At 38.8% G+C, this 21,392-nt stretch overlaps 1 protein-coding gene across 7 annotated transcripts in view; it reads right to left on the bottom strand.

Annotated features, from left to right (window-relative positions):
* adamts17 (ADAM metallopeptidase with thrombospondin type 1 motif, 17) overlaps positions 1-21,392 on the bottom strand; it is a 414,984-nt gene that overhangs the window by 28,498 nt on the left and 365,094 nt on the right. For 2 of the 7 annotated variants that reach the window (XM_044368214.1, XM_044367415.1), the window contains exons 20-21: positions 15,818-16,022; positions 13,968-14,120 (exon numbers count right to left, since the gene is read on the bottom strand). In XM_044368214.1, coding sequence (XP_044224149.1) covers positions 13,968-14,120; positions 15,818-16,022 — 358 coding nt within the window. Of the gene's footprint in view, positions 1-4,923; positions 6,028-11,462; positions 12,461-13,967; positions 14,121-15,817; positions 16,023-21,392 lie in introns of those variants that run through there. The other 5 variants (XM_044368901.1, XM_044369597.1, XM_044366717.1 and 2 more) reach the window with 5 other exon arrangements.

Below are 21,392 nucleotides of genomic sequence, written 5' to 3' on the forward strand. Positions count from 1 at the left end.
ACTCTTGGTAGATTTTTCAATGGAATTCTGAAATGTAACATGTTTCAGCAATTGTATATAATCTTTTAAAACATTAAAATTCATAATGGCCGAATGGTCCGACTGAGTTGGAACCTTTGTTCCAACTCAGTCGGACTTGAATGTCAAATGTCACTTTGAATGTCAAATGTCACTTTGACATTCAACTGCTCGGACGTCCCTTATCCTACAGACGCCATTCGAACTTTAAAATGTTCACAAAACTTTTTTCAAAGTTATCAGATTGTTTAGTGATATCTTCTATAGTTTTTCAGCAATTTAAGCCAAAAGTCAGGGGTTTTGCAGACTTTGCCAGGTCTCACCAGTGTGTCATGTGATCAGGCACAGTGGAGAGCAAAGATAATTTTAGACCAGAAAAGATTTTTTAAACCACTCTCACTCCCACAATTTTAACTCCTCAAGTGCATATCTTGCCTCGGTATGTTGCCACAAGCCTCCTCTCTCTCAAAGCACGACGTGATTTAGCCAAGTGGAACGTGTTCCTGGATCAGCATCCACATTGCGGTCCTGGATCAACATTGTGATCAACCAATCACAGCCCTCTGACATCATCAGTGTGCTGCTCCTGTTATTCTCTCAAAATTTCTTTTTGGCCCCAGAGACAGCCAGAAACAGTTGTGCTTCTTTTCTTCAGAGGTAAGCTAAGTTTTCCTAATTGAATTTATTAATTTATTAATAGTCAGAAAACTCAACAAAATCCTTAACTGCATATATTTAATATTTAATATTTATCTTTACATTCTAGTACCTACCTAGACCTGTAGCTGTGTGAGCTACTACGGGGTTAGCTAGAATATTGTTCTAGCTAAGGGTAAAGATAATAAAAGAGCCGTAATTTTGCTGTAGTCAGAATAATTCATCAATAAAATGAACAGGAACATTGTAGTTTTTCTGTGAACTTGCTCTGTTGGTGGCTAGTTGAACCATACTTATTCATAAGAGTAACTCATTTTTGCTCTTTTCATAGAGGCCATGCTGACAATAACAAAAATATAAACAATAAAAAATACATCAGACTTATCCTTTAATACTGACTTGTTTGCCATTGTGAGTCACACAAAGATCTGTGATGAACACATTTTCCCTCCTTTTTTTCATACAAAGAGAATGAGTGTGTGTGTGTGTGCGTGCGTGTGTGTGTGTGTGAGACAGGAGAGAGAGAGAGAGAGAGAGAGAGAGAGAGAGAGAGAGAGAGAGAGAGAGAGAGACTAATTTTCAACAAAATCCTTAACTGCATGTCTTTAATATTTATCTTTACATTCTAGTACCTACCTAGAGCGGTAGCTATATGAGCTACTACAGGGTTAGCTAGAATATTGTTCACTAACAATAAAGGGTAAAGATAATAAAAGAGATGCACACATTTTCCCTCATTTTTTCACACAAAGAGAGTGAGTGTGTGTGTGTGAGAGAGAGAGAGAGAGAGAGAGAGATAGTGCACTAATAACCTTTTAAAAAGAGAGAGAGAGAGAGAGACTAATTTTCCCAATTAACCACTGCTTTTTTGTTTTGTGTGTCTGTGTGCTTTTTCCAGTATGGAAAACTTAAGATTCAACATGACCGGTAAGAATGTGAATTCCATGTTTGTCAGATCTTCACAGATCTTCATACTGTATTGTAAAACTAAAGGATTTTGTGTTCACAGATTCTCCTTGGGGTTCCCTTGTAGGAACCCTTGACTCCTACAATATCGCAGTCTCAGATTTAAAGGCGCTCTTTGAGCCACAGGCCATAACAGATGTGGTAAGTTTGTGTATAGATATATTTTCAGCATATTCATCAACATTACATTTCAGAATGAGCTGAAAGTCCCCCAATTCCAAGTAATTTTACTGATCTTTTTAAAAGGTTATTGATGCACTGATGGGTTTGTACTGTAAGGTATGAAGTTACCTTAATTGTCATGGTCAAAATTGTTTGTTGTGTTTTTATGGTATTGAAAATCTTTCTCTCTGTCTCCTCTAAGAACTACCCCAATGTCTTTCGGATATGTAGTCAGTTCCTGACAAAAATTTTGTCTGGGTCAAAGAGGGCAAAAAGCGACTATTTTTGTAAGGTGCGGTGTGTTCCTAAAATATCAACATACCTCAAAGGAATTTAACAGAACAAATGTGAAATATTACAGTGTTTCCTAAGATAATTTTAACAGCTGTGTCCACCCAATGTGCCTTAAACTAATATTTTCTCTTTTTTGGTCCCATGAACTTTCTCATCATTGAAGAGGGACATATTCAGAAAGTTCAATAAAGTGATTGGTGCTGTCCTTGAAAATCAAAATCATTGGACCCTTTTTGTGAGTAGTCTTCCCTATGCAAAGTTGTGAGAACCTTAGTCTGTATTATCCACCACAGCACTTAATGTAATTCTTGTTGTTAATAGTCAGCCATATACATACCTAAATCTGGCCTCTGCACTTGAACAAATGTATAGCACTTATCTTTATATTTACCTACTATGCCTATTTTAATAAGAAAAAGATAATTCGTCCAAAAAGTCATTCTTAAACATTAAATTTGTCATTAAGTGCCCCAAAAAGCATTAACTTTAATTATCTGATAGCTCTAGACAGCTTGCATTATAATTAATTACGCACTACTAACTGTTCTTTTCTTGTAGTTCTGTGACATATCAAAAAGGCAGCTAACATACATGGACTCCCTGGGAGAGTCTGAAGAAAGGAAGAGGGATGTCATGAAGAACTGGCGGTAATGAATTCAGTTAATAAAATTGAAGAAGGGGTTAGAAATGTTCACGAAATTTGTTCAGGGTGGATCAATGTAGATGGTGCTTTTAAGGTTTTGCCAAACTGCTCAACCGTTCATTGCAATCCTTTATATATGTTAAAAAGCCTGTTGACAAGTTAGTGAGAGCTTTTTAAATATAAAAGAAAGAGGAGTTTGACATGTTAAAGGAGCCGTGACTAAAGCAAAAGTACAGTTTCAGTGAGTTCTAGAAGTTCTAACATTTATTGGTCTTTGAACAGGACAGTATCATTAGTAAGTTGTCATTAATTAGTAATAGTAATTAGTAATATCAATTTTTTTCTATATTACAGAAAAAAAATGAATGCAGTAAATTTAACTTATCAATACAATTATTTATTTTCAGAAATGTGGTGGCCACTGCCATCGAAGTTGCTGGCAAACAACTTGTGGCATATGTGTACTCTGGGAAAGTAAGGAATTACTTTTTTTTCCCTACCTTTCTCTGTCAACCCAAATGATGTGTTAGCATTCAACGTAAAGCAAAGCAAAGTTGGTCCTGCTTTGAAGTTCAACCCTATTCACTAAAAAATCAATAAGATTGTTAAGCAGTAATCTAAATAAGTCATATTACTCATAATAGTAACTTATATTGATCTCAAACAAAATTATATTAATTTCAAGTGTTATTAATTTGCTGAAATGCTTGAAATAGCAGGGGAAGAGGAAAATAGCCTTTTGCGACTAATGACAAATGATGAAGAAACCAAAGTGACAAGAGAAAGCACAGCAAAGAATGAGGAGCAAGAAGACAGAGGACAGAATGAGGCAAAAGCTGTGAAAGAGCAGCCAAATAACAAGGTGCAAGAGACAAGATCAGAAACAGGGCGAGCGGGACAAAAAACAGACAGAAGAGAATCAGAAAAAAAATGGCACAGGTGAAAATATACAAGAGAAGGAAGAAATCAAGGAGGGTGCAGATGCAGACTGTGATTGTGAACTGACTGAGACTAGAGAGGACAGTAATGGCTTCAGGGTGTTTGGGTGCCTAGCTCCTACTGGACCGAAACGAAAAACCTATGCAGTCACAGAGGAAGAAATAAAACGCAGAATTGAAGGAGAGAACATGTCACCTAATGTTTTCAGAGACCTGCTTGGAGTAAGTAGAGTGTGTAGACATTACATACATCTGAATATACATACACACACACACACACACATATACACAGAGGGGTGACAAATTAAAGGAAAAACTGGTACAGGCCTGATTGCTTGACCCCCACAGTGTCATCCCTTTGTGTATATATTCAGATATATTCAGATTGTTGAATAGAGATTTTTCAATTTTTTGTTGGGTCTGAATTTTACTACTGCCATAATATAGCTGACTTAATGATTTGTATATAAAATATATCACTCTTTTCAAGGGACGCAAAAGAAATCTACCAGAAACTTTGCGCAATCTTACCAAAAAGGCCAACACAAAGGTGAGCATTTTCAGTGCGCTTACGGAGGGGGAGGCTTCAGACTTGGCCAGCGGTCTAAGTCAAAGCCTGTGTCGCACCATTGAACCACAGTTGGTGCGAAAACACATCACTGATGAAGACACAGAGGTTACAAGGCAAGTTTTTTTAATGTTAGTGTTACCTTTTTGCTATAAGATCTGAAGTCACTCAGGCTCTGAAACTCTAACTACAACCACCCCTCTTGCCACCTACTTTTAATTTCAGGAAAACGCTGGGCATCATCAGGGAGGAGTTGAAGTCGAACCTGCATCCCACATCTGACTTCAGCTTACTGACCCACACCTTTGGCCCCCGAGCTGTTGATGGGGTTCTAGGTTTTCTTTGAGAGTTTGAAAAAAAAATTTAAAAAATACAAAATACAAAAAATGATTCATTCCCTCTTACTCATCTATCAATACAGATAGTTTCTGCAGTTTGCTGGTTATGTGTGAATTAATGTTTTCTGCATGATCAACTTCTGTTCTTCTTCTGTTCAGATCTTCAGTTTAAATCATTAAGATGATCTCAAAAATTTTAAATGTTTATATAGTAGAAACTATTGATAAAATGACAAAAAATCTGTTTATTCATCTCTCAATAAATTTATTTTAATGGAATTGTAAAGTGTGAGTTGATTGAATTATTATTCATTTTTTATTTCTAACAGTATTACAACAGTTCAAAGATTTAAATCTTTAATCTACAAATCATATTTCACAGTTATTAAACAGTTATCCCTATATCCAGCCTTTTTTTTATCCTGCTTTTCAAAAATAAGAGAGCTGAACCTATCCACACAGCAAGGTATCTGAGATCATTCCCCTCCAGACTGGCTTGGTGAAGTGCATTAGTCCTTAGAAACATGTAACTTGGCTCGGTATTTTCTTCTGTTTTTTTGCTTTTTCACTTTTGGCCATAACTCTTCCTCTGACTTTACTTGTGTTATGCCACCTTTCTTGACAACTGACAGTTTTCCTCTCTTTTGGCTGTGTTTTGCTCTGTGTGGAAAGAGGGGCTGGATTTTTCTTGATGTGTCATCATAGTCATGCCTTCTCGACAAAAGAAGGCTATTCTCTTTTTGGCATATGTTAACATGCAGAACATCAATTTGCCTTTTGATGTTCTCTGGAACTCTCTCCCATGTCTTGACAATCTTGAGAATATCCTGAAGTTTCTGTATGTCTGTGCTTTTGTCTTGTGGCTCAGAAGATGTACCATGGCTATCAACCTCATTCTCAATAGTGTCTTTCTTATCATGCTCAGTCATGCTAAAAACCTGTCCAGCTACAATGAGGCAAGGACACATACTGTGATATGAGAATGTACAACAGGTGCAGGAATGTGTTGTTACAGATGCATGATACATTCCTCTCCCACAAAGGCTCTGTACATCTATTTCATTTGCCACCTCAGAGCACACTGAAAATTGCCTTGTTTCTTTTAAAGTTCTTGCATGGGCTTCCAGTTGAATAGCAAGATCTGGGAACTTATGATTGTCCTCATCCTTGAGTAATTCCAGCAAAGCCAAATGTTTGCATACATGACCCCGCACACCCACAGGGCAACTGCAGAAGCACTCTGCAGGGCATGTTCTGTAGGAGAACCCTGGGTTCTGCTCTGATGGCACATTGTAAATGTATGCTTTAGATGATGTTAATGTTATGTTGTTGATCCAACCCTTTGCCAAAAGTCCAGCTGCTTTGTTAAGTGTTTCTTCGGATTTTCTTTTGACCCTGTTAGCCGTCCTTCCAGCTAACTGATATTTCAGTCGATGAAAGAACCTAAAAAACAGGAGATCAGTGTTAAAGATTATAAAAATATGTATCTCTCTCTCTCTTTATACACACACACACACACACACACACACACACATGTATCTGATGAAATGATGTTTTGAGGTTTTGTGTCTTTTTGTTAAATACATTGATACAGCATTATTGACACAAGTCTAATAGGAGATAAGGCATTTAAACTTCTTAAAACATACAGTAAAAATAAACCATCTGAAGCTTCAGGAAAATAGTGCTATAATAAATAAGTTTACATTTTTAAATAAAATGCCTTATTTCTTATTTCTATTCTATTTGTTGGGAATGTTATATAGGCTGGAATTATGCTTTTTTTTAACATAAAGAAATGACCTTTCTAGCAAGTTGTTGGTCTCTGAATCCCCATGGTCATAGCATTGTCCAAAATCAGCCCATGTATGACTGATTGGTTCCTAGTACTTGAAGTAATTGCACACCTCTGGGTAGTCAGAAAAATCCTCAAGAAAGGTCTGAGCAACTTCCTCAAAATCAGTCTTCTGCATATAAAAAAATGTAATTGTCAGTCTGCAGTGTACCAAACTCAAAAATTCTAACAATATCAGAAACATTTTCAGTAAAATAAAACATATCATGAGCGCAATCTCCTGTATTCTCTCTTTACTATAGGTGCCATGACAAGAATAACACACACATTCTCCCCAAATAACTCACTCACTGAAAAAAAGCCATGCACACATGCACATTTCTAAAAATGCTATTGAATTATTAAATAATTGTTTACATTGTTTATTTTTCATTAAAAGGAATTTATAGGAATCTTCTGCAAAAATGTTCTCATCAAATAAAAACAAACAAACAAACAAAGAAAAACATACCATAGCACAAGCTTTCATTTTCTTGAAGAAATCCAGAATTTGTGCTCTAGTGCTTGAATTTGTTGGCCCACTAACTCCAGAATCAGTCTTCATCAACCAGCGGACAATGGCCTGTGAACCAGAGCATGTATGGAGTTTTAAAGAGTACAACAGACATTTATCATTAAAATTGCTGATAATTCATATTTATATCCCCTGTACTTACTTGAAGCACGTGGTACCAGCAAATAAGGATATCTGGGTCAGGGAACACTTCTTTCAGAGCATTGATTTCGCTCATGTCCTTGTCAACCATGAAGCATCTTTGAGAGAAAAATAAGATTAGTATACTTCAAGTTAATCTTTTCCCCAATCTGTAAACAAAACTGACAGTTAAGAGAAACACCCATTAATGCTATACCCACTTATTCATATTTAGGGTCACAGGTGGCAGAAGCATACTCCATTTATCATTTGTCACAGGGCTAACTTAACTGTATAACCACACCCACAATTTAGAGTAATCAATTCACTCGACCTGCATTTCTTTTGGACTGTGGGAGGAAACCCACACAAACACAGAGAGAACATGCAAACTCCAAATACTTAATAAAATACCTTGGTGGATGAGGAAAACATGGCTGTAGCTTTTGCACTGCAAGTGTAAGGGTTTCTTTGGTCCCACTGCTTGTTACTATGTATGCCACAGGAACTCCATGGCCATGGTCATCTCTCACAAGCAATGTGAAGAGTGGAAAGGAATACTGATTCACACAGTATGTAGCATAAAAAAACAATGTTCCTCCCATGTTCCTGTAGGTTTTTTCTCATGCATTCAGTCTGGAGAACAATTACAAGGTCACGGTCTTTGGTCAGGGGCTGGTAAAACACAACATCCTCCTTGAAAGTACCAGCTAGTAGTTTTTCTGTACTTTTACAGTCATCCTTATCGAGATGTTTCATCCGTAGCATACTTGTCCTAATGTTGTGTATGTCTTCGGGGGTGACAAAGTATTCCCTGTTATGACAGTTGGTATGTCCTTGAGCTCGTGACCACTCAGTAGCCTGAATAAGGATGATGTCTGGTTTTACTCCCAGGGTTATCCAGTTCTGAATTTGTTTCACTAGCTCAGGATTAATTCGCTGGAAATGGCCATCTTCTTCAGAAAGTGGATTATGTCCATTGTGTTGGTCAAATGTTCTTTGAACAATAACTTTATGTCCTTTCCAATCATTTCTGACATTAAAAGATATGTATGCATTACACCCTATAGCTCTGTGACTTCTTTTAAAAACATTACCAGATCTTGTGCAGTGGAACAAATAATATCCTCTTTTTTTGTCTGTCGAACTGGAAGAATTTGTTGCCCTGAATGATCCAATTTTTACATCGTCATTAATTATTGCCATGATATATTTTTCTTCATCGTCGCTGGTTTTAAGAATATGGACTTTAATTTTTGTATTTTTCTGCCTTGCTTTTCTTTTCTCCTCATCGGTAACTGTCTGTTTGATAAACTCCTCCATTTTGGGTAACAAAAAATCTGAAAGAGAACAGACATTAACTTTAGAAAATAACATTAGAAACATTAGAAAATCTATCCAGGTAAAACATGACAGTGATGAGCTTTTTAAGTGTATCCAGGATCAACATGGCAATGATGGTCCTGGATCAACACTAACACTGCAATCTTGGAAAAAAAAAGTTTTGAATGGGCAAAAAAAGGAGGGAAAATGTGTGCATCTCTTTTATTATCTTTACCCTTTATTGTTAGTGAACAATATTCTAGCTAACCCTGTAGTAGCTCATATAGCTACCGCTCTAGGTAGGTACTAGAATGTAAAGATAAATATTAAAGACATGCAGTTAAGGATTTTGTTGAAAATTAGTCTCTCTCTCTCTCTCTCTCTCTCTCTCTCTCTCTCTCTCCCTGTCTCACACACACACGCACGCACACACACACACACTCATTCTCTTTGTATGAAAAAAGGGAGGGAAAATGTGTACATCACAGATCTTTGTGTGACTCACAATGGCAAACAAGTCAGTATTAAAGGATAAGTCTGATGTATTTTTTATTGTTTATATTTTTGTTATTGTCAGCATGGCCTCTATGAAAAGAGCAAAAATGAGTTACTCTTATGAATAAGTATGGTTCAACTAGCCACCAACAGAGCTAGTTCACAGAAAAACTACAATGTTCCTGTTCATTTTATTGATGAATTATTCTGTCCACAGCAAATTACAGCTCTTTTATTATCTTTACCCTTTATTGTTAGTGAACAATATTCTAGCTAACCCTAACACAGCTACAGGTCTAGGTAGGTACTAGAATGTAAAGATAAATATTAAATATTAAATATATGCAGTTAAGGATTTTGTTGAGTTTTCTGACTATTAATAAATTAATAAATTCAATTAAGAAAACTTAGCTTACCTCTGAAGAAAAGAAGCACAACTGTTTCTGGCTGTCTCTGGGGCCAAAAAGAAATTTTGAGAGAATGACAGGAGCAGCACACTGATGATGTCAGAGGGCTGTGATTGGTTGATCACAATGTTGATCCAGGACCGCAATGTGGATGTTGATCCAGGAGCACCTTCTACTTGGCTAAATCACGTCGTGCCTCTCTCAAAATGTAAATACATTTCACATAGGACTTATACATTTTGAGATCTAAACCTTAATTGATAGAGAGTCCCTGTCATGTTCTCATTGACTGCAAGACAGTCTGCAGGATGTGTGTCTCTTCTCACTCCAGTTTCTTAAGCTTACACATTTTCTCTTCCTTCAAACACTTTTTACACGTCATTCATTCTCTTGGTAGATTTTTCAATAGTGTTCAGCTTCCAGTTATGCAGTCTATATCCGCTTTCAGCAATCACACGCAATTTCTACAGAAATTGCATTTTCTAGTTATCATTATTAGGGCCCAAGCACTGACCAGCGTGAAGCCCTCTTGTATCCAAAGGAATCATTATTAGGGCCCGAGCGCTGACCAGTGCGAAGCCCTCTTCTATCCAAAGGAATTATTATTATTATTATTATTATTATTATTATTAGGGCCCGATCGCTGACCAGCAGGATACATCCACATTCATACACACATAAATAACACATATACAAAAGTAACAGTCATTGGGGTATTTCGTTTAGCAATGCTACGGCAGAGGGGACAAAACTCCTGCCATAGCATGCACATTTCCAGGCCAGGAATCATCTGCGACCAGATGGAAGCAGGGTGAAGAATGGGTAGAGGGGGTGCATGGGGTCATGTACAATGTTGTGTGCTTTGTGTGCAATAGCTTTGCTGTTGAGGTCTGATAGGCTGGGGATGGGGAGGCTGATAATTTTGGAGGCATTTTATGTGATGCGCATGAGTTTGTTCCTATTGGAGGCAGTTAACATGGCAAAGAAATAGGGGGAGCAGTTGAGGAGAATGAGTTGAATTATACTTTTATAGAGCAGTAGCAGAAGGTAGAGGGCAACAGAGAGTGCTTTGAGTTTGCAGATGGCAGAGAATCTTTGTTTGCAGCATTTGTAGATGTCAGTGATGTGTTGTTCAAAGCTTAGTTTATTGTCCAAAATGAGTCTGAGATATTTGAAGCTCTCTACCATCTCAACAGTCTCATTATTGATGCAGGTGGGGTTGTGGGTGGAGCTGTGGGCCATGCTGTATATGTTGGAAGTGTTTAAGAACGGTTCTTTTGTTTTCATTACATTCAGCTTCAGATAATTGTTCTTGCCCCATTGTGTGAAATGGGAGATGGAGTCTTGGTAGCCCAAAACAGAGTTATTGTCACTGAGGAGTGCAAGTATGGGAGTGTCATCAGAGTACTTGAAGTATGTGGTGATGGGTGAGACACTGATACAGTCACTGGTGTAAAGGGTATACAGGAAGGGGCTCAGGACAAAGCCTTGCGGGGCTCCGGTGTTGGTGATGGAGGTTGAGGATGTCACAGTGCCCACTATAACTGTTTGGTCCATCTGTCACTGAGAAAGCTGTGTACCCAGTGGATGAGAAGTGGGGGGACACTGAGATGGTGGTGGTGTTAAAAGCAGAACTGAAGTCAATGAAGAGAAGTTTGGCAAAGTTACTGGGTGATTCCAGGTGTTGTAGGAGGAAGTGATGGTGGCATACCACAGCATGCTCAGTCCCTCTTTTGGCCTTATAGGCAAACTGTTGGGAGTCCAGTTGTGGTCCGACAACTGGGATGATGATGTTAAGCACCAGTTTTTTCAGGCACTTCATAATTACTGAGGTGAGTGCAACTGGCCGGAAGTGGTGTAGCTCGGTAGCCTGGTTTGCACCGGCTCAGCTGCTGGCACACGTCCTCCACTATGAAGAGAGCAGGGTGTGCTGGCTACAGGATGGATAGGGTTCCCAAGAGTGCCTCACATTCCTTAGAGCAGTGGATGGTGTCAAACTGTATATAGAAGGTGTTCAGTTCTTCAGCAAATGAAGCAGGGTCAGTTATTACAGATAACTTGGCTTTTGGGTCATATCCACCGAGTGTTTTTACTTTCTGAAAGACCTGTTCAGTGTCCATAGTGCTGAATTCCTGTTCAAGTTTTTCTTTGTATTTTAGTTTGGCCTTAATGATGTCACTGAATGAGTGAAACCCAGTCCTGCTGCTGAAAGGCTTTCTGTTTTTCCCTTAAACTGTGATTAATAGTGTGGGTGATCCAGGGTTTGGAGTTTGGATAATTTCTGAAGGTCTTAACTGGTATGGTTGTGGAAATGCAGAACTTAATATACTCCATGGCAACAGAGAGCCTCTAAACCAAGTTTCCGTCAAATATGTCCCAGTCTATGCAGGCGAATGAGCCCTGTAGCTGTGTAATGGTGTCCTCTGACCACTGGCTGATGCTGTAGGTCTGCGGCTTGTGACGCTTCAGTAGCTGTCTGTAATGCAGAAGTAGAAAGATAACATTCTCGTCTGCAAAGTGGAACGGTGGGTGAGCACAGGAGATGTAAGTATCAGTAACAATGCCATAACATAAGTCCAGAATTTTTCCCTTTCTTGTCAGGATGTCCACATATTGTTGAAATGAAGGCAGAACATTGTCAAGCCTACAGCTGTTAAAGTCACCAACAATAAACACTGGGGCCTTGGGATATTTACCCTGCATGTCATTAGCGCTGTTAGCTACTAGCTCGGCTGCAGCCTTGATGTTAGCACTAGGTGGAATATAAACACAGCTGATGACAACAGTGGGGAATTCCCTCAGGAGATGAAAGGCACAAAGGGATAGTGTCAGCATCTCTAGGTTTGGAGTGCAGACCTTGCTGTGGATATTGATGTTGTCACACCACCTGTTGGAGACATACATGCAAACCCCTCCACCCCTCTCCTTGCCCAATTCCTTGCCCAACTCCCTTGTACAATCTGTTCTGAAGATGGTGAAGTTGTTGAGATGTACCTCGGCATCTGGGAGAGCCTTGTCAAGCGAAGTTTTGGTCAAGGCAATAATGCAGGCCTCCTTAAAGGTCTTCTCCACCAGACATTTGGCATGGAGTATGTCCACTTTGTTCCGGAGAGACTGTACATTTGCCAAGATGATGGGGGGAAGAGGGGGTTTGATGGATTTCTGGTGGGAGGACAATGGATGGTTTGATACTGCAGAGCATGGAAGGCTGTTGTTGTAGCAGATCTTCCCGGGTGTAGGTGAGTCCATTGTTGCCACAAAACTATGAAAAAATGCATTCTAAAGTCCAGCTGAAGTTATTATGAGGCTTTAGCACTCTGAGTTACACATAAGAACAGCCTTTTCAGTACCAAACTCCCACTGTGTGTTTCCACAGACTGTTTTCTTGTTGGTCTGGTAGGTCTGGTAGTCATTGGTATGTTTTTTGCCAGGACCATCAATATACCTGCACATGACTATCAGCACAATTATCCCCCTTGCATTTGTCTAACTCAGACTGCTGAAGACTCATATGAGCTTCAGTCACACTTTAGACTGCATTTTTACACAGACCAAAGACTGCAGATTTTGTACTTTGTGTCTGACATTGTAGTTTCTATAAGAAGGAATCACTTCATGGCCAGCACAGCATGTAGAGGAGGAATAATAACAGTGACCAATAACTCTTTCAATGTATACATGTGTACAAAAGGCTACCAGTTTTACCTCTTCATAAGGTGACGTAAGACACACACAGACTCTTTCCCTCTCTCACCTTCCTGACACACAGCCCTGCCCGACTCTGAAGTAGTACCATACTTGCTAATGGTTTTGCTAAGCTTAATTGATTGATGGTTAAATTACTTTGTAGACGGAGCTTATCAGTGTTGTTCATGCTAATATAGATTATTTAAGAGTCACACTGTTAACTGTATATTACTGTCCACCAGAAAGGTATATAGACACACACACACACACACTTACATATCTGTATATATATATATATATATATATATATATATATATATATATATATATATATGTATTGTGTGCTAATGATAGTAATTCTGTATTGCTTTATTGGTGTATAGGTGAAACTTATTATTCTCCCCATTATGAACATCTGTTAATATATTAGGCCTATGTGCTAAATAGAGTTACCTAACCCAATACACAGTGTAACTTGTAAAACAGAAATAACTCAGATTTGTTGTATTTGGATTTATATTAAATTTAAGACCATTTATTTTCTTATGTTTATTTCAGACCACACATACACCGCTGCAATACCTGCATGTTCAACTTAATGGAAATAAACAAACCCTCCTACCATAAAGGATTCTCTGATCGGAAATATTTCCATTGTGTACCAACCCATACCAGTTAAACATTTAAAGGCTGATGCTGATATCTCTGCCACAGGCAGCTTGAATGTAGATGTAGATGTGCACATTTTCCAATGGGATTACATACCCTTTGCAAAATGTTTGATGTTTGATTTAGTATTGTAGTACCATTTAGTAGACAGAGAAGATATCCAGACTTCTAGTGACTCATCTTCACATGTAAAATAAGTGGAGTTCCCTTTTAAGTGTTCACAGTTCCCTTTTCTTGGTTAAAAACAGTAAAACATGTGACGCAGTCCCTCCAATGAAACAAAGTTCACTACTGTCTTGTATTGTACACTTACCTTGGACCAGTCTCCAGTCTTCCATTCGTAACATTTGGAGTGGTCCTCACAGGGCTCCTCCTGAGTGGGCTGGGACAGGGGATCACATAAACCCTGCGGGTTTGTACATAACACTGTCCGTCTGCGAAAACCTTGACCACAGTCTGATGAGCACTGGAAGAAATTATGGAAAAATGAAGATGGACAGAATAGATGGAAAATATGACACAAGAAGAGTGTGGAGAGATGAGAGAGTGGAGCGCTAAATGGGTTATTTTAAATGCTCAGGCTGGTGTAAGTTTTATCTTTTTATTATTACTAACAATCCTGTTAAAAAGGTTATACAGATGATTTATCCTGCTAAAACCTATTGGAGAATATTTACTAAGCTTCTTCCAACTACATACTGAAACTCTCTGATGACACCACCATCCTTGGATGACACAGAGAAAAGGATTGTACCACCTCAGATAGTTTGTGCATCGGTGTAATAATCATGACCTTATTTCACTTCTGTTTTATCAATCAAATTTAGAGAGTTTAATCAGGTATGGTATTTAAGCATTGTCAGTCAAATTAAAATCCAAGCTCATTTGTCTTGTGCATGTTTATATATGAGAAGTCGGTGCTAAGAGAGGCACAGAAACTAATAAATGCTCCCTCTCACATTCTTCATTCTGAATACATGCATTTACCTTCTGGTTGATGTTTTCGCGTTTCAAAATGCAGCCTGAATTGTTGTAAAAACTCATTTGCCCTATCATCCATTAAGATTTTAAAAAGCAGTAGTTAAATGCTGTGTTTGTGGAACGATACATGGTCATAGAGCACTTTACAAATGGTCTACATTAGTATGTACTTTAGTTGTTGGTAGTGTGTTGAAAGTGCAATATTCTGCTACAATGTGCAATACTAGCACAATATTGTTTTACTGGTTTTATAAGCTGTAGTGGTTTTATCAATTTCATTTCATACATTTTATGTATGAATGATGCAAGGCATGTAAGTACGTTTGGGAGGTAAATGTTTTGTGATGCAGTGACGCTGAGCCCAAGAAAAATTCCTAAAGGGGACAATAAAGTCTATCCTATATTTCTGTCCCCTATAGTCTCTTATTCTGTGCGTGTGTGTGTGTGATAAAACAGTGCCACTGCTGCAGTGGTCAGTCTGTGGTGATACATGCTCAAGGTATTTTAATTTCCATTTCCTCTTCCTATATTTTGTGGCTCTAAATAGGAACATGTGAAAATACATATTGTATGAGACCAAAAACAGAATGTTCAGAGTTGTTGCTCTTCTCTTTAACCAACACTTAACCTTGGTGCAGCCCTTTAGTAAATAAGGACAAATGCATTTGACTGTTTAGCACCTAAAAAAGTCAGCTAATCCTTAGTAAATATCCCTCATGGTGTGTTGTGTCCAAAACACATAAAAGAGCCATCCTTTGGCAGTGGGTTACATATTTCTTTATTGCAATACACATGAGCACTGTACTTTTTACTGAAACAACTCCACACCTGCATTTTCAGTCTCTATGGTGTAGTTCAGTGTTTGGCAGATGTCTCTGAGGATGCACTGAGAAACAGAGGTCTTCACAGGTCCACTCAATTTCAGATCCAGATCTGGGACCCAGGTCCAAATTCTACTCAGTCTAATCAGTCCAATACCTGAGTGGATCTGATTGGACCCGAGTGTCAGGTGGGTGTCTGGTAGGTTTTCCACAGGTCAGTTTTGGATCAGATCCAAAGACCTCTACTGAGAAACTCTTAGAGAACACTCCTAACTTTTAAAGTCAATATTTTTTGGGAAACAAGACCTTAGAACCAGATTTGGTTTTCACATGCCATCATCACAGTGTGTGTAAGATGTACCTTGGACCACTCTGAAGCCTCCCACACAGTGAGGCAGAGGTGACCCTCGCAGACTTGCAGGACAGGAGGTTTCCCTCCTTGGCAGTACAGGTCTCTGGTGTGGATGACTGAGCCGTTCCGTAGTTGATAAACACAAACCACGTCCCTCTGCTGTAGACCTTTACCACATGTGACTGAGCAGGATCCCCACTCACTTGTCACCCACCTATGGAAAACACAAGAGTTTACAGACAGATTCTAACTTAAACTATTACATTTTATGATTTCAAAGCCTTAAGTTGTTACTTAGACAATTTGCTACTAGTAATAACTTTTACAAGGTCACAAAGTGCTTTACATATATACTATAGTTTCATACAACTATAGAGACGATCATCAGAAATGTTTTGAATTCAAGCTTAAAAGTTCATGAGGTGAAAACATGGCTGTGTCACACCCTGCCTGGACTTTGGGTGTTTTTTGGCCTTTTTATGTTCTTGTGTTCTTTGGGGTCTCCTGGTTTGCACTTCTGTTTAGTCCTTCGGTTCATATGGGTTTTCTTGTTATATTTGGGTGGTGGGTTTGGACTGCCTTTTGTTGTTTAGCCTGGTGTGTTGTAAACTTTAGTTTAGGTTCATGATGGTTCATGGCTTGTTGGTGTGGGTTGTATTATAGTGTGTTCTGGGTTTTAGTTTTGTTACTGTGTTTCCCTTGTGTGTTCATGTACTCCTCACCTGCCCTGCTTCACCCTCGTTAGCCCTGCTCTGCTCTGTGTCTTCCCCACACCTGCCCTGCTTCACCCTCGTAAGCCCTGCCCTGCTTCCTGTGTTTCCCTCAGCCAATCACTCCCAGCCTGCCCTTGTGTCTCGTCACCTGTTCCTCATTCCCTGATTAGTTTAGTCTGTATTTAAGGTCTGGTTTTGAGTTGAGTCTTTGTTGGATCATTTGTGTTATCTTGTCTGCCAGTTCTGTTCAGCTCTGTTTGCCTGTACTTGACCATCCATGATTAAAGGAGATTTTTGTCAAATCTGCATTCCGGCTTCTGCATTTGGGTCCACTCCTGCTTCCCCACCTAACAGGCTGGTGATACTGGGACGGTTGTAACGCCTTGTTACAACCATCCCTGAGCCAAGTTTCATTTATATTTTAAAAACCTAGAGGCCTACATAAGAAAGATAGATAGAAAATTAAATGTAAAATGTCATAAAATTACATGCTAAGTTAATGATAATCAGTTGCATACTAATAGTCAGTGGAAACACGTGTTTGCTTACAGCATGCTAAATATCAGAAAGAGGAAGACAGACAGGGGAGTCCCACTTCATTTGCTGGAGAGGGCTTCAGATGGCACAAAACAGGGCAAATCAGTCAGGAAAGTGGCCAAATCATGCAGTCTTTGCTATGTAACCCTGTACTGAATGTTGTCCTGAAACTAATCCATTTGATTTCATGTTTAAACTTTTTTGAGGATGTGTGTTCTACCCATTAAATAATTTTCTTGCATTATAATTTGATGGCTTCCCCTCTTTTTTGTCATGTAGTGTGGAAAAGGGTATTCATTATTTTAAAAAAAGAAATGAAAAGTCAGAATAACATGGATGATTAATAATCTTTTTCCATTTTGAGTATTTGATTAATTATGTATATTTTTGACATGTTACAACCGTCCCTCGCATGTGTGACAACTGTCCCTGTACACTGGGCAAGTTGCAACAGTGGAGTGACTGTATTAAAATCAATTTTGCAACCTGTACACAGTTCATAAAACCACTTAAATACATTGTTTCAGTAGTTTACACATTGCAGTTTACAATATAGCACATGGACTGTTCCAGTTCTAGTGGTTTCTGATTTATTGGGAAAATCGCAAAAAGTGTTACTGTCCCTAGTTTCACCTATGGCAGTTAATAAATAGTATGGTGGTGTTTTAATAATGATCACAAGGTGGGGCTATTGATGCCATGATTCAGTATGTGCAGATTCTAATACAGAACTTGGGTACCAAGTTTAATTTTATTAAAGACAACAGAATTGCAGAAGTATCATGTTATAATGGTACTTTAGCCCCCCCTGTGGGTTGAACTCTCATCAAATGTGTGTGTCACATTGTACAAGTGCGTCACTTGTGCAATGTGACTGTATGTACAGCATTCCCAAATTAGCTAACAAAAGGGCTTCTGTGGCGGGCATGTAGATGTCTTCAGACCCGGGCTGTTTTCAGACAGTGCAGGAAGGAGATAAACATCACTTCCTTTGTCCACTATATTGCCTGCTGCTGGGACTGCTTTGCCGAAATTTCGTAGGGGGCGCTATTCAGCCAGTTTGCATCACTGATGGAATATTGTCATGTAGTGTTCCGGCCAGGAGTCTTATCAAACATGTAAAGTATGGTGCAGACTGGAGCATTTACAATAAAGTTATAACAACTTCCTCTGTCATGGCAAAATATCAAATCTCAACTGTGTGAGGATGAGAATTTTCTGCAGGGTGAGACATGGCTGGCTTGCTCACACCTGTGTCATCAAAACTGTGCAAATTTTGAGCCTGGTCACTTTAATTTCAATTAGTAAATTGAAAAGTCTCGATGAGTTTGTGTGTAAAACAAACTAATTTCCTAATTTTCATCAAGTCTATTTTTAGAAAAGTAAAGACTTTTAACCCACATGACCTGGTCAAAGTTTGATTGAAATGTGTACTGTCAGGTGTGTAGAGACAATAAGTAACTGCAGCTGGACACAGAAAAAATACTCATATATTTGAATGGAGAGTGTGAGCGAACCGCTAGGTGCTTGGGCCCTGATAAAGGAAAAACTGCAGTACAGAGCCACAAATTTTAGTTTTGATGGTATTTTTCTACAGCACTTTATAACTAACTGTCACCCTCACTCCATTTTTTCCCTTCCCCTCATAGGTCATCCCCACTACTGAATTATACATATAAGACCTATAATCATTTATTATCAATATCATTTATTGTAAAATAAATTCAGACACCAAACTTCATACAAAGTTTTTATATAATCTACTGTATCTATATAGGCCTTTCTGCTGTATCCTACAAAAATGAGGTCCATTCAACCCCCACACCAGTGGCGGCTGGTGACTCAAAGTTGGGGAGGACAGGGGGAAAACCAACATGGAATCTTACAACAAACCGCATCAAACTATATCATTGTCCCCCACCTGATGAAATCGGAGGGGTGGGGGGTAAATTTATATGCCTATAAAACAATTTGCTTTCAAAAACAAAAACCCCTGAGTGGTGTAAAGGCTGCTTCTTTAAAGACATTTAGCATATACATATTGTTTCTAAACAAAGGAGAGCTCATTTTAGCCATGGACTGGTTCTGAATGTGTCATGTTACCAACAAAGTGAAATTCAAATTTATAGCATTGTTCTATTGTGACAACAGATTTATGTTCTCATCAAAAACAGACAACATATCATATGATTTACATGTGTTTCCTGTGTATTTTCTTAGTATACACAAATATATAAAGTAGCACAAAGCTTATAATGTGATAGAGGCACAGATCAGTGCTGAGTACTAGAAAGACTGAACACTAAAATCATTCACAGATCTAAAAGTGTAGGTTCACATCAGAAAGTATTAATGCATGTATCAAATACATGACTTACACACTCTCATCTATGTGCACAACATACAAAATATAGTCTACAAAGCTGACATGTTAACACTAGGGGTGCAACAGATCACAAACTCACGGTTCGGATCATATCATGATTTGAGTCACGGATCTGATCATTTTTAGGATCAGCGGAAAAAAAAGGGGGAGACAAATAAAACTTTGTTTTCCATTTATTCTGTAATACACTTACAGCAAGGAACAGCAAGCAACTTTTGACCATGGTCTTAAATGAAAACATTCAAGACAAACAACATTTAAGATGTCCAATAAAATAAGATGTCTAATAAAATAAAATTAAATCTATAAAATATTCAGTGCTCAATTATTGCAATATGAGTCACGATACCTTCCTTTTAAACACGGTAGTGAACGAAACAGCCTCTGTCCACATCATCACAACTTGATGATAACTTAGAAACATGAAAACACGTCTTGTCCTGCAGCTTGTTGAACGAGCCACCAAACACTCACCGCTGATGTCAGTTAGCAGCTAGATGCTAATTAGCTGTAGCACATCAAACAGCGTGTAAACATACCTACAGATGTCATTTCGGACCCATTAGATGCTGGTTTGATCGTTACTCTTCAAAATCCCTGTTAGTGACATGCTGTCTGCCCATGACTTAGCAGTTTGTTAACTTTGTCTTAAATGAGACATTAAATTTTGCAATTAATCCACAGTTCATATGCCTGCTGAACTGTGGGGGGCGATCCGTACGGATCACGGATCAACTACAATCCGTTACACCACTACTTAACACATGTTATTCTAGTTACTTTAAGCTTATTACTCAATTTAGGGCTCAGCTTAAAAACGAACTAAGGAAACTGACAGAAGCAAGCAGCCAAACCTCCTGCACACTAATCATACAACATCAACAGGTGACTTGCCAGGCTGCCTCTGTCTCTCCGAGGCTGTGAGGGAGGGAGGGTGGACCAAAGGATCTTCTCCTCAAAACTTAATATGACTGTTGTAATGCGCTAAAGAGAAATTGACGTACAAGGCCTCTTTGTTGCTGAGAGAATATCATACTGCTGAACAGCAATGTCTCCATCCTGGTACAGTTGTCATAATCATGTTTTTGGTTTAAGCTCCTCCATCAGGTCTTAAAAATGGCAGGTAAGACAAAAATATACCCAGCATCAGGTTGTGTTATTAGGTAACTACATGGTTCTTGGAAATTAAATTTTGTTTGGTAATCTTAAATTTTGAGAGAACTGGATAATACGACAGGCCATATTTTTTTCAGATAATTATACTGTTATGGGCTATATTTCCAACATATTTTGGCCTGTGCATTTATCAGGGTGGGTCTGGGTCAGGGTTGATAAATGCATAGGCCAAAACTGTTCTAGCAGCTGTATACAGCATTATGCACAGCTGCTAACATTTGCTATAACAGAAATACATCAGAAAGTATGTGTTTTAGATGTAACACATACTTTCTGATGTACTTATACCTACCAGCTGAAACCCCACATTCCCACCCATTTCCTGCTATACTCTCTAGCAAGGTGGGTGGCCTTGCCAGAGACTATAACTTTTGTAAGTTTACTTTCCCCTGGATGGGAGACACAGTTCTACTGTGTCCTCTGTGATGACATCTCACCGCCTTGGTCTCACCTCCTTCAGCACCATGAGGACTGGCTCATAACAACCAGGACACTCTGCTGCCACAGACCAGATGCTGCAGCACTGGCTTAACTGTTAATCTACACCGGACCCATCACTACTGGATAGACACGTTCTACTTCCTGCTAGCCCTAGTCATTCTTCAAAGCAGGGGAGATAAGATAACACCTGCCAGCCTTTGCCTCACCTCCTCTATGGCTCTGAGACACTGGATTGTCACATAACAAACCAAGACATCACGCTGACCCAGACCAGATCCTGCAGCACCAGTTTAACTGTGAATCAACAGCAGACCATAACGGCTGGACCACA

Source organism: Thunnus albacares, chromosome 1, assembly GCF_914725855.1.
Source record: "Thunnus albacares chromosome 1, fThuAlb1.1, whole genome shotgun sequence".
NCBI lineage: Eukaryota > Metazoa > Chordata > Actinopteri > Scombriformes > Scombridae > Thunnus > Thunnus albacares.